This window comes from Denticeps clupeoides, chromosome 8 (assembly GCF_900700375.1).
Source record: "Denticeps clupeoides chromosome 8, fDenClu1.1, whole genome shotgun sequence".
Classification (NCBI taxonomy): domain Eukaryota; kingdom Metazoa; phylum Chordata; class Actinopteri; order Clupeiformes; family Denticipitidae; genus Denticeps; species Denticeps clupeoides.
The window spans coordinates 20,455,650-20,468,436 of NC_041714.1; the positions used below are offsets into that span (position 1 = coordinate 20,455,650).

At 46.5% G+C, this 12,787-nt stretch overlaps 2 protein-coding genes across 2 annotated transcripts; one reads left to right on the forward strand and one right to left on the reverse strand.

Annotated features, from left to right (window-relative positions):
- Positions 1–30: 30 nt before the first annotated feature.
- Positions 31–2,786, reverse strand: LOC114795591 (5-hydroxytryptamine receptor 7-like). Its single transcript, XM_028989078.1, has 2 exons — positions 2,283–2,786; positions 31–1,701 (listed from the first exon to the last, which is right to left on the reverse strand). Exons 1-2 carry the CDS (start codon positions 2,732–2,734, stop codon positions 996–998), a joined length of 1,158 nt encoding a protein of 385 aa, XP_028844911.1. The 5' UTR covers positions 2,735–2,786; the 3' UTR covers positions 31–995.
- Positions 2,787–4,480: 1,694 nt separating this feature from the next.
- Positions 4,481–9,651, forward strand: LOC114795594 (C-factor). Its single transcript, XM_028989080.1, has 3 exons — positions 4,481–4,810; positions 5,466–5,643; positions 9,057–9,651. The coding sequence occupies exons 1-3, from the start codon at positions 4,487–4,489 to the stop codon at positions 9,341–9,343; spliced, it is 789 nt and encodes a 262-aa protein (XP_028844913.1). The 5' UTR covers positions 4,481–4,486; the 3' UTR covers positions 9,344–9,651.
- Positions 9,652–12,787: the final 3,136 nt, after the last annotated feature.

Genomic DNA, 12,787 nt, shown 5'->3' on the forward strand with positions numbered 1-12,787 from the left:
TCAGTAGCGACAGGGACAGTCCCCCCCTGGAGACACTCAGGGTTAAGTGTCTTGCTCAGGGACACAATGGTAGTAAGTGGGATTTGAACCTGGGTCTTCTGGTTCATAGGCGAGTGTCTTACCCACTAGGCTACAACCACCCTGTTGGGTGCCAAGATGACTGTCCCTTATTATCTCAGTTCCAAACGTTGCAATCGGGCATCACTCGGGATCCCTCGGGCATCACTACTGTAACTATTCTAACATGCGTTCGTTGTAACATGCAAAATACACAGCCGAAACGTAACGACCACGCCCAACATCTGAACAGGGTTACGGGGAGGAGCTACGCGATGCTACTATACGCAAAGGCACCGTAAGCAAATGCAGCACGCGGTCAATGGGTGGGTGTGTAGCGATACTACGGGGTCCCTCAGGGTGCTTTCACCCCAACAGGCTTCAGTGCTCGAATCAAACGCAACTTGGTTTACCCCCTTGGTACCCCATTCCAATTCAAATCGCCTGGTCAGAACGCGTGCCGAGCCAAAACAGAACCGAGCGGCATCGCATGATTTGAGAACAGTGAATTATGGGTAAATTTCATCTGCTTCATGTTTTTACAGTTTTTATTGTTCTTGCGGCGGAAAATGTTACAAACTCCACCGACTGATTCAGACCAAAGCAAACAAACTAGGCGTGAAAGCGCCCCAAGACCCTCCGAGGTCCCACGGCTGAAGGTGGATAAGACACTCGTCTCTGAACCAGAAGACCACAAAGTCCCAGGTTCAAACCCCACTTACTACCATCGTGACCCTTGACCCTGAGCGTCTCCGGGGGGGGGGATAAGGGCGTCTGGTTAATGCTAGAAATGGAAATGTGGACGAGACGACTTGTCCCCACTCTGGTTTTGGACATAATTCTGCCACGTAGAGTATTTACGTGGTTTTTGGGAACGATTTCATGTCTGGTAATGTGTCCTTGACCAGGTTCATCTCCTGCAGTCGAGGGCTCGGGGCTCAGGACGCCGAGCCCGGCCTCTCCGCCACTTTCAGCGCTTCGTGCATGCCGGCGGCGGACAGCCTGCGGTTGATGTTGCGGTAGCGGCAGCGCAGCAGGCTGCGGTACGTGGCGCGCAGGTCGCGGTTGAAGAAGGCGTAGATGAAGGGGTTGATGAGGGAGTTGGCGTAGCCCAGCCACAGCAGGGTCCGCTCCACCCAGAGCGGCACGCAGCTGCACTCGGTGCCGCACACGAAGGGCCTGGCGGTGGACAGCAGGAAGAAGGGCAGCCAGCAGAGGGCGAAGGCGCCCAGCACGATGCCCAGCGTGGTGGCGGCTTTCTGCTCGCGCCTGAACACCGAGGCGCCCTTCCTGTCGCCCGCCTCGCGCCGCAGCGTCAGGGCCGCCGGGACGCGCTCGGCGCTCCGCGGGAAGCCGGCGATGGTGTGCTTGGCCGCGCTCAGCTTGGCCGCGCGGTAAATGCGGTAGTACATGACCAGCATGACGGCCATGGGGATGTAGAAGGCCACGGCCGTGGAGTAGATGGTGTAGCCGAAGTCCTGGCTGATCAGACACACCCGGTCGTCGTTGACGTTCTGCGCCCAGCCGAACAGCGGCGGCAGGGTGATGGACGCCGACAGGAGCCATACGGAGAGAATCATTTTAGCCATGCACCACCCGTTCTGCCGCACGGGGTAGGTCAGAGGTTTGGTTATGCCCAGGTACCTGAAAAAAGGACATTTTACATTAAAGTTGACACCAAGTCCCAGGTTAAAACCCCACTTACTACCATCGTGTCCCTGAGCAAGACACTTAACCTTGAGTGTCTCCAGGGGGGGACTGTCCCTGTAACTACTGATTGTAAGTCGCTCTGGATAAGGGCGTCTGGGGCAGTGATGGCCTAGCGGTTAAGGAAGCGGCCCCGTAATCGGAAGGTTGCCGGTTCGAATCCCGAGCCGCCAAGGTGCCACTGAGCTAAAGCACCGTCCCCACACACTGCTCCCCGGGCGCCTGTCATGGCTGCCCACTGCTCACTCAGGGTGATGGGTTAAATGCAGAGGACAAATTTCACTGCGTGCACCGTGTGCTGTGCTGCTGTGTATCACATGTGACAATCACTTCACTTTTTTTTTACTTTTTTTTTTTAAATGCTGTAAATGGAAATGTAAACAATGACAATCACTTCACTTTCACTTTTTCACTTTCTTTATGAACCAGAAGAGCACCAGTTAATCTAAATATTGTCTAAAGAGGTAAGTCGCTTTGGATAAAGTAAAGTAAATGTAGAATAAAGTGTGGCGACTCACCGGTCTATACTGATCAAGCACAGCGTCATGATGGACGCGGTGCAGCACATCACATCCATGGCGATGAAGACGTTGCAGAAGAACCGTCCGAAAACCCAGCGGCCGCCGATCAGGTCCGTGACGCTGACGAACGGCATCACGGCGAGCGCCACGGACAGGTCGGCCACGGCCAGCGAAACGATCAGGTAGTTGGACGGCTGCCGCAGCTTCTTCACGAAGCACACGGAGATCACCACCAGCAGGTTGCCGCACACGGTGACGAGCGTGAGCGCGGTCAGCGCGCCGCCGATCAACACCTTCTCCGCCCGGCCGCGACTGAGGATCTGCTCGCCGCAGCGGGACGAGACGTTGGCCGCCTCCATCGTGGAGCCCGGAGTCGCCGCGGCCACGACCTCGCCGGCGCCGTGCGCGACGCTCAGCATCCGCGGGACGGGCGCGTCGGAGATCAGCATGTCGGGGTCCCCGGCGGGGTCCCTCCGTCGGCGACACCCGGCACCATGACGCGCGCCCTTCACCCACCAACTTCGGGAAGTTCTCCGCGGCGCGAGCGTGCGCTTTTACGCGCGGCGAGTTGGCACGTGCGAATGACGTCATGCGTCAAACTGCCTTCGTTCTGTGAACTTTCTTTTCACACGCACCTCGCAAATGTGCAGAAACACGAGAATCTTTCTGGACTTGGTCATTAATCTAAGAAATGAATAGTGTGCTGTGATTTATTTCTCCAAATTACTCGCATTAATAAATAATATGTAAATAATATGTGTAAATAATATGTAATTAATGTACAAAAATAATTATTTTGTCGCCAGTGTCCCTGGTAAACGTAGCACCTAAATGACGACAGTAACACACTTTGTCAGATGGCTAATCGTAAAACCTTCCCAAGCCCTGTTTATCCGGCCCAGGAACACGTCGCGGAAGGAGACTGCGGGGCATCGGTCATATAAACGAGGCAAAATGTCCCCGGGGTGGATCTGGATCCAGATCCGGACCAAAACTCCGGACGCCGCTACTCTAGCGCCATCAAATGGTCACATGTTCTCTGTCTGCCTTAATGCGGAGAGGCTTGTGCAAAGCACCATGACAGGCGCCCAGGGAGCAGTGTGTGTTGGGACGGTGCTTTGCTCAGTGGCACCTCGGCGGGTCGGGATTCGAAGCAACAACCTTCTCATTACCTTCCATATACTTGTTTGGCTTGCTATATTATATATTATATAAGTATATAATATATACACATATTATATATATGAACGAAAGAATGAATATATGGAAAGAAACGAGTGTCTAGGTTCGTGGAGGTAAATGCTGTGCTATGTGATAGTCAGGGGGAAAAGATGCTCAGACCAGGGGAGACAGTTGAACTTGCTATTATATTTAAATGGAAATAAAAAATAACATGTACAAACTAACAGCCGGCATTCACTATAAAAAAACAAAACAAAAAAACGTCTCTCTTATAAAACCATAACTTAATAATTAACGCGTAACAATATTTATAAAGTCTCTCTCTTTTTCCTTCTTACCAAGTTGAGTTGTTTTCTCCTGGTCAAAAACGATGCAAAAGTGCTGAGTTGAGTTCAGATTTCTCTTCTTAGTCAGTGCGTTATAATCTAGTAGGTTTTAGTCAGTAAGTCTTAGTCAGTAGGTTTTAGTCAGTAGGTTTTAGTCAGTAAGTCTTAGTCAGTAGGTTTTAGTCAGTAGGTCTTAGTCAGTAGGTGCACCCAGGTAACAAAGTCAATGTCAGATCAAGTCCTACCACACCGGTGACTTGTATGATGGAGAAGGAATGGAGTTGTTCCCTCTCAAATTGGGGAAGAACATCCCTTTCCCGGTGGCTCGCCATCCCCCTCGTCAGGGAGAAATCCAGCTTTCAATTTCCGACCTCCAAGGAAGGCTCAATAGGAAGAAAAAAAACCTATCCAAGACACAGACATTCACAGTCTGAATTTGGTCTGAATAGCAAATAAACCAAACTTGACAGGCACCCAAATAACTTTAATTAGTCGTAGTCTGGTTTACCATGAGTGATAAGAACAAAAAAAAAATACTTTTCATAAATTACACCCTCCCTAAATGAAACGAGGGACTCTTTCTACTGGGTTACATGTGACTGAAGAATATTCAGATTTGTTTAAACATTTTTGGTTTGTGTGTTTCATATTTAAGCCAACAACAGGCCACGCCCCCTGTGACGTAACCGTGTCATGGCCGCCGTGGCGGTCGTCCAGGGGGCCAGCAGGGGACTGGGCTTGGCGTTCTGCAGACACATCCTCCTCCACAGACCTTCCGCGGCGCTGGTGGCGACGTGCAGGCGGCCGTCCGGCGCCGCCGACCTGGGCGCGCTGTCGGCGCGGCACCCCGGAAGAGTGACCGTCCTGCAGCTGGACGTGGGCCGGCAGGAGGACGTCAGGGCGGCGGCGGACGCGGTCCGGCAAGCGTTCGGCCGGGCGGACTTGGTCGTCAACTGTTCCGCGACGCTGCACCCCTCCGGGAAAGGAGAGACGAGCTTGAGGGACGTGTCTGCCGAGGTGCGTTATAATAAATAATACGGCAATAACCAAATAATAGGAAGGAATCAAGCTTTTCAAGTGACAGAACACACCAGACTGATTGTTGCTGATAAAGTTCCTCTCTACGTGTATGAAGATATTCCACCATCAACAGGCATTTCCACAGTTTTCACATTTCACACATTTGATGGCTTTTTTTTAACTCCACATGTGTTCATTCATAGTTCTGATGCCTTCAGTGAGAATCTGCCAACGTAAATGGTCATGAAAATAAAGCACATTGAATGAGAAGGTGTCATTCAATCCATATATATGGACAGCCACCCCCCAGTGGGGGTTGAGGGGTTAAATAAGGATGCTAGTGTAACAAACTCACAGTGTGTAACAAACTCACCTATGAACCAGAAGAAAACAAAGTCACAGGTTCAAACCCCACCCACTACAATTTTGTGTCCCTGAGCTAGTTGGATGCATTAAAAAAGTCATCAAATGGGTGAAAAAGTGTCATGCCCTTATCATCAGTATTGAAAGGGGCAGTCATAAATGTAAGTGTAAGTGGGGTTTGAACCTGTGACTTTGTGGTTATCTGCTTTAAAGGCGAGTGTCTACAACCCAACCTGTACTCTGCACAGTGATTACACAATTGACTCTAATCTAATATGTCCCTTTTAAGGATGTCATGGCCACCTTAACAACAAACTCGGTGGGTCCTCTGCTGATGGCGAAGTACTTCTGTCCTTTGCTTCAGAGGGGGGGTGGGAAGTTTGGTCAGCAGCACCCCGAGAAAGCGAAGCAGCACAGTGGCATTTTAATAAACATGACGGCCAGAGTTGGATCCATTGGAGATAATGGTATGTATAACAAGAATATTTAAGATTTTTTTATTTTAAGTTTAAAAATGGCATAGTCTGCCAGACTATAATAAGGATGGACTATGCCAGACTATGCCACCTCACAGCGAACCCACAAAACTCTTGCCATATGTACATATCTATATGCATATAGATATAAAGTCTTGATCACCACAAAGTGAGCTCCATTCAGTGTCAGTAAAAAAAACACAAGACATTAAATATCTACACATTAAATAAAAAAGCAGACAATTAATACTAATAAAGGACTGACTGAGGATGTCATTGTTGAGACCTGTCGTTGCTGTGAGTGCATTTTTGTGGGCTGGAATCTCTAGCATCTCTAGTATACTATCAGATACAAGAGATAGTGTAAAAAACGCACATGAAGACCATGTGGCGTTGGAGAAGAGAATAGAGTGTGTAGAAAAAACTCTTTCTCCCTCCACACAAAGCACTGTATTCAACCACTCCAATTTGATGTTACCTGGCAGAAAGAGGCATGGCACAACAGAGGTTAGAAATGAACAGTTTCTAATTTATTAACACCGGTAAATAATTATTGTAGTTACATGTGAATATTGAATGTAAAAAGGTACCAAGGTTACAGAGAAAGTAAACATGAGAAGAAAGAGTAAAGAGGGAGAAGAGAAAGAGAAGGGAAAGAGAGGGAAACCCCCCTGAGCAAGATAGCTCAGAGGTCCCTTTTCCACATGTGTGCAGACATTTATACCCCTGGCCTACAGGAAGTTGTCACTGGCCTACAGGAAGTTGTCACTGGCCTACAGGAAGTTGTCACTGGCCTACAGGAAGTTGTCACTGACCAATCAGAACCTGTTGTTTCTGATGTCACGCCCCCGGTGCCTCCCATTTGGTGAAGACAAAGAGGGTGGGCGGTCCTGACGGCTGATACTTCGCACGTTGATGTCGGACAAAGGCATGTAAAAACCGGGGTGTCGAATCTTCACCCTCAACCATCGACACAGGAATGTTACACTTCCCCCTGCAGACATCTGTTATGCAATGCAAAAACAGGCTCCTGCGATGTCCATTCTTACAGACGGCCGGTTGATCCCCTGGGGCACTCGAGTATTCAGGGTCCATGGGGATCACAATTGGGTCATGATTGTGTATCTGCTTGCTTCCTGGTCAGTCGGGAATTCAAATGTAGCCGATAGTTGTGGTTCTGTGTCCTTTGTGATCCTCAGGCATCTGAGGTCACCCTTGTAGGGAAACCTGTCTTCTTGGCATAGATCAAACACAGCAGCATACATAGAATATTCAACTGGATCCAGGGCTTTTCACACTTGGTTGGGTTCTTTGTCTGGAGTGTGATGAGGTTTGCATACAGATTGTGCATGTAGAAAAACAGTGTTCATCGTACATTAAAACCAAACCAGAAAAACAAATGACAACAATGATCAGATACTGTAATGCAAAAAACATGTAAATATAGTGGGAGGCTTAAAATGATATCAGGGAATTCATAACTCTGCGAATTTGCATCGGCTTATCAAGTCTAATCAACAACAGTGGCTGGGAAAATAAATACAAATAAATAAATAAAAAAGTCCCGCTTGTTGCCATGTGATTGGAGAATTACACCTTTATTAGGGAATTCATAACTCTGCGGATTTGCACCGGCTAACGAAGTTCAATCAACAACAGTGGCCGGAAAAATAAACACAAATAAATAAAAAAGTCCCGCTTGTTGCCATGTGATTGGAGAATTACACCTTTATTAGGGAATTCATAACTCTGCGAATTTGCATCGGCTTAACGAAGTTCAATCAACAACAGTGGCCGGAAAAATAAACACAAATAAAATCCCGCTTGTTGCCATGTGATTAGAGAATTACACCTTTATCACTAAAAGCTATTATTTGAGATTATGGCATTGTTGAGGTGTTCAGAAAGAGAAACAGTTTCACATAAATTTAAATTCTGATCCTAAACATGTTGATCATACTGAACATGACTTTAAAATAAAAACATTTAAGTTTAACAGTGCAATTTCCAATCCCTGATCAGTTATTATCAAATTGTTCACCGTGGGACATGGTTTATGATGTTCAATGTAATAACAGTAATCTAAAATGTCACAAATCCTGGTTAACAGTTTGGTTTGTGGGTTCATCTATTGTGCCAGCCATATCTACATGCCGCATTGTAAGTGATACAGTAATTAGTCTATGTTCATTTTATACCTTGTCGGAGTGGATCTGGATTTAGAAATGCCTCGGTTTCTACGGTCCCGGGCTTTTAGGATATGTAGATCCTTTTTATTTAAATTAAAGCACATAGATTCTATTCTTCCCTATGCAGTAAAATTCAGATAAAAGAGACTTACGGTCACAGATCCACATCCGAGCAAAGGTATCACGTCGGGATCACCATTTGTAAAAAACGCACATGAAGACCATGTGGCGTTGGAGAAGAGAATAGAGTGTGTAGAAAAAACTCTTTCTCCCTCCACACAAAGCACTGTATTCAACCACTCCAATTTGATGTTACCTGGCAGAAAGAGGCATGGCACAACAGAGGTTAGAAATGAACAGTTTCTAATTTATTAACACCGGTAAATAATTATTGTAGTTACATGTGAATATTGAATGTAAAAAGGTACCAAGGTTACAGAGAAAGTAAACATGAGAAGAAAGAGTAAAGAGGGAGAAGAGAAAGAGAAGGGAAAGAGAGGGAAACCCCCCTGAGCAAGATAGCTCAGAGGTCCCTTTTCCACATGTGTGCAGACATTTATACCCCTGGCCTACAGGAAGTTGTCACTGGCCTACAGGAAGTTGTCACTGGCCTACAGGAAGTTGTCACTGGCCTACAGGAAGTTGTCACTGACCAATCAGAACCTGTTGTTTCTGATGTCACGCCCCCGGTGCCTCCCATTTGGTGAAGACAAAGAGGGTGGGCGGTCCTGACGGCTGATACTTCGCACGTTGATGTCGGACAAAGGCATGTAAAAACCGGGGTGTCGAATCTTCACCCTCAACCATCGACACAGGAATGTTACACTTCCCCCTGCAGACATCTGTTATGCAATGCAAAAACAGGCTCCTGTACAGGCTCCTGCGATGTCCATTCTTACAATAGTGAGCAATAAGCTTGGACAGACACACTCACACCATTCACTCACACTTACGGACAATTCAGAGTCACCAATTTACCTAGTGTGGATGCCTATTGTTGGAGGGAAGAAACCGGAGAACCCGAAGACCCACAGGAAGAAAATGGAGAGCAAGGTCTGAGATGAGATGCGAACTCACAAACCTTGGAGGCACTGAAACCATTTTCCCATTGAAAAAAAAAAACTGTTTTGCTGTTCCTACACAACATAGTCAGAATGTGATACTGTACAGTATGTCTAATTCTGTGCTGCGTATGTGCGTGTTGCCACCCTACAGTTCTAGGAGGCTGGTACAGCTACAGGATGTCCAAAGCAGCACTCAACATGGCCACTAAGAACCTGTCGATCGAGCTGGGCCGAAACCGCCAAAAGGTGGTGTGTGTCTCCCTGCACCCAGGCACAGTAGACACAGACTTATCAAGGCCTTACCACAAGAACGTCCCCAAGAACAAGCTCTTCAGCGCCGACTATTCTGTGCAGTGTCTCATGAGCATTATAGATCGTCTCAATATTGACAAAACTGGAAAGGCGTATGCTTGGGATGGTTCAGAAATACCCTGGTGAAGGACTTCACATCAATTCTCTCTCTCTCTCTCTCTCTCTCTCTCTCTCTCTCTCTCTCTCTCTCTCTCTCTCTATATATATATATATATATATATACACACACACACACAGACGACTATGGCTGTTATTTTATAAACAATATTGTGACTTTTTTTGTAGTAAGACTTTTAAGGGTTTGGGTATCAGGCAAACAATGCAATAAAGTGTATATATTTGTAAGAGTGGGCAGTCATTGACAGAAGCAGGAAGGATGAATAAATCTTGTAAAAAAAAAATTTAATAAATCATTGAAGTGTCTGAAGATAAAATGCTGGCTCGTTGAAATCATGTTGCTGTGTATTAATGCTGCTGCTGCTGTCGTGGCCTCTAGATGGCGACATTTACTTTTGTTCGCATGGGTTTAATCTTTCAGAAATACAGTACAAAACATCAAAAGAGCTGAATACACTGAAATACAGTACAATACACACAGTGGGGCAGTGGTGGCCTAGTGGGTAAGGAAATGGACCCATAATCAGAAGGTTAGCTGCCCACTGCTCACTAAGGGTGATTGTTAAAAGCAGAGGACACATTTCACAGTGTCACTGTGTGCTGTGCTGCAGTGTTTCACAATGACATTGACAATCACTGGAAAAGATTCAGATTCAAAATACTGATGTTGGCCTACAAAGTCAAACATGGGGCAGCGCCATCTTTCCTCAGAGCCCTTTTTATACCTCGCTCTGCACCTCACACTCTCCAACCCTCCTGTACTGCTCGCCTGGTCCCTCCACCGCTGGAGACACTCGTCAAGTCTCTCCTCTGATGTGGCCACAAGGTGGTGGAGTGAACTTCCCCTCAAGGTCAGAACAAGTCGCTTTGGACAGATGCTGTTAATATAAATGCAGCTGTGCACACAAGAGCTCAAAAGTTTAGGGTCAGTTAGAATATATATAGAACCAGTCAAAAGTTTGGATGCGTCTTCTCATTTATGGGTCTTGCATTTTTTGTGATTGCCATTGTGAAACGCTGCAACACAACACACAGAGACACAAAATTTGTCCTCTACATTTACTGAAAGTAGCCTAGCGGGTAACACATTCACCTATGAACCAGAAGACCCAGGTTCAACCCCCACTTACTACCATTGTGTCCCTGAGCAGGACACTTAACCCTGAGTGTCTCCAGGGGGGACTGTCCCTGTCACAGGTAAATGTCGTAAAGGCAAAATGTAAATGAAATGATTGTCATTGTAAAACACAGCACAGCACACAGTGCACACAACAAAATGTGTCCACTGCTTTTAACCCATCAGGCATGAAAGGCGGAAAAGCTGTGTGTGGGGAGCACTGTGAGGGGACAGTACCTTGGCGGCTTGGGATTTGAGCCTGTTTGAGCCCGTCTTCTAAATGCTGTAAATGTAAATGTTCATTTATACACACTTGTAGACCTATGTACATTCATACATATATTTATAATCAGTATATATATTTAGTATAAACATATTCTACAACTTGTACAAATAACAAATTTGCACACATCCTTGCACATTGTTGTTGATTTTGTTTTCTTCCTTGTATGTGCTTGCACGTACTTGTCCAATAAACATGATTCTGATATTGGATTCTTCAAAATGGCTCCATCACAACCGCCCCAAGTAGGAGTGTCCATTTTTGACTGGTACTGAATTAGGCCTATGTATGTGTAACAGAGTAGTATGTGGTTAAATTATTTTAAATGGTGCAATGATACCCTCTAGTGGTATCAAGGTACAGTGTAGTAGGAGATTGCATGAAATTGCTCAAAGCAATTCAGGACACTGAATGGGTAGGTCACGTTTTGAGAGGTCTGGCATAAACTATGTTTTACTGGGTTATAAGTACACAGAAGCCATTATTTATCATGCAGTTTGGGTAGTGATTCTTGCTCACTATTTTGAGATGATTCCATGACATGGGGCAGTGGTGGCCTAGTGGTTAAGGAAGCGGCCCCATAATCAGAAGGTTGCTGGTTCGAATCCCGATCTGCCAAGGTACCACTGAGGTGCCACTGAGCAAAGCACCACACACTGCTCCCCGGGTGTGAATCTGTTAAGATTCATTCATATAAATTAGTTAGTTAGGTGGTAATCCGGAAGTACACTACCCAGTAAATGTATTTGTATTTGTATTGGTGAGTCTCATGTTTCACTGTGTTCATGTGGTTTCTTATTTAATTCTAAGAAAAAGGGTTCACTTGAATTATCCCTGGTGCTACGGATAAAATGTGTTAATGCAGATACTAAGAGTTTTGAGTACATTATGCTTAAGTGTTCAGTGCTTTTCATATCACTTTATGATCACCAATGTGAGAGGCCTTATTTAGTTTGTTTTGCTTATTTGTACCTTTTATTACATTTACAACCAAGTATGTATCTGCATGAAGTTGTGCAAAAAAAAAAGCAATTCAGGACACTGAATGGAGAGAGAGTTATCCAGACCAACCGTAGGCTAATTCCCACCTACTCCACTGTACCTTGCATGTATTACAGAAAATTAAAAGGGAATTCGTGAACCACCCGGCTGTCCAGGTGTCTAATGGTGTGTGTGGAACCGGTAGAATGGTGCTGCGGAGGTGAACCTGTCACATACGCCCTTATCCAGAGCGACTTACAATCAGTAGATACAGGGACAGCCCCCCCCTGGAGACACTCAGGGTTAAGTGTCTTGCTCAGGGACACGATGGTGGTAAGTGGGATTTGAACCCGGGTCTCCTGGTTCATAGGCGAGTGTCTTACCCCAGTAGGCTACTAGCACCCCTGTCACGGGTGGGCTGGACATGGCGGTGAAGGAGGACGCATTCGCATGATCACAGGACAGGGGTTTAATACGAACTTCACAAGACAGGGGAACATGAACACGCACAATGACCCGACGGCGAACAGACACGAACAGGATAGTTTTATACAATTATATAAATAGAGAGCAGGTGAACACGATCAGGGAACATTACACGAGACGAACATGAAACTCCGGTCCGGACCCCGGATCCGGAGTCAACCCCTGCCGGTCCGGATCATGACAACCCCATATGTAGAGTGTGTGAGTTCTTAGACCAGCTCCACCACGCTCACCTCTTCCACCTCCAGCCAGACTCCTCCTGTTTCCATGACTTGCGACGGGACAATATGACAGGTGTGCGCGCATTCAGGACGCCGCGTAACTTAATCCGCTGTGGGGGGGAAAAAACACGCCACGCAGCGATGGCGCAATTCCAAGACCTCGGACAAAAACAACAATTGTCGCCTTATTCGCGCCAGTTGCGGGCGGAATGGGCGCAGTAAGGCGCGCCGCGTGGTTTCAATGGTTGGGGGGGGGGGTCATTTGGAACAAAAGACTGCGAATATGCTCCCTCGTTTACGATACGTGAACAGCAATAGATTTTCTTTCTTTGTCACATTTTTCTATCACCGTAACATCGCCGATA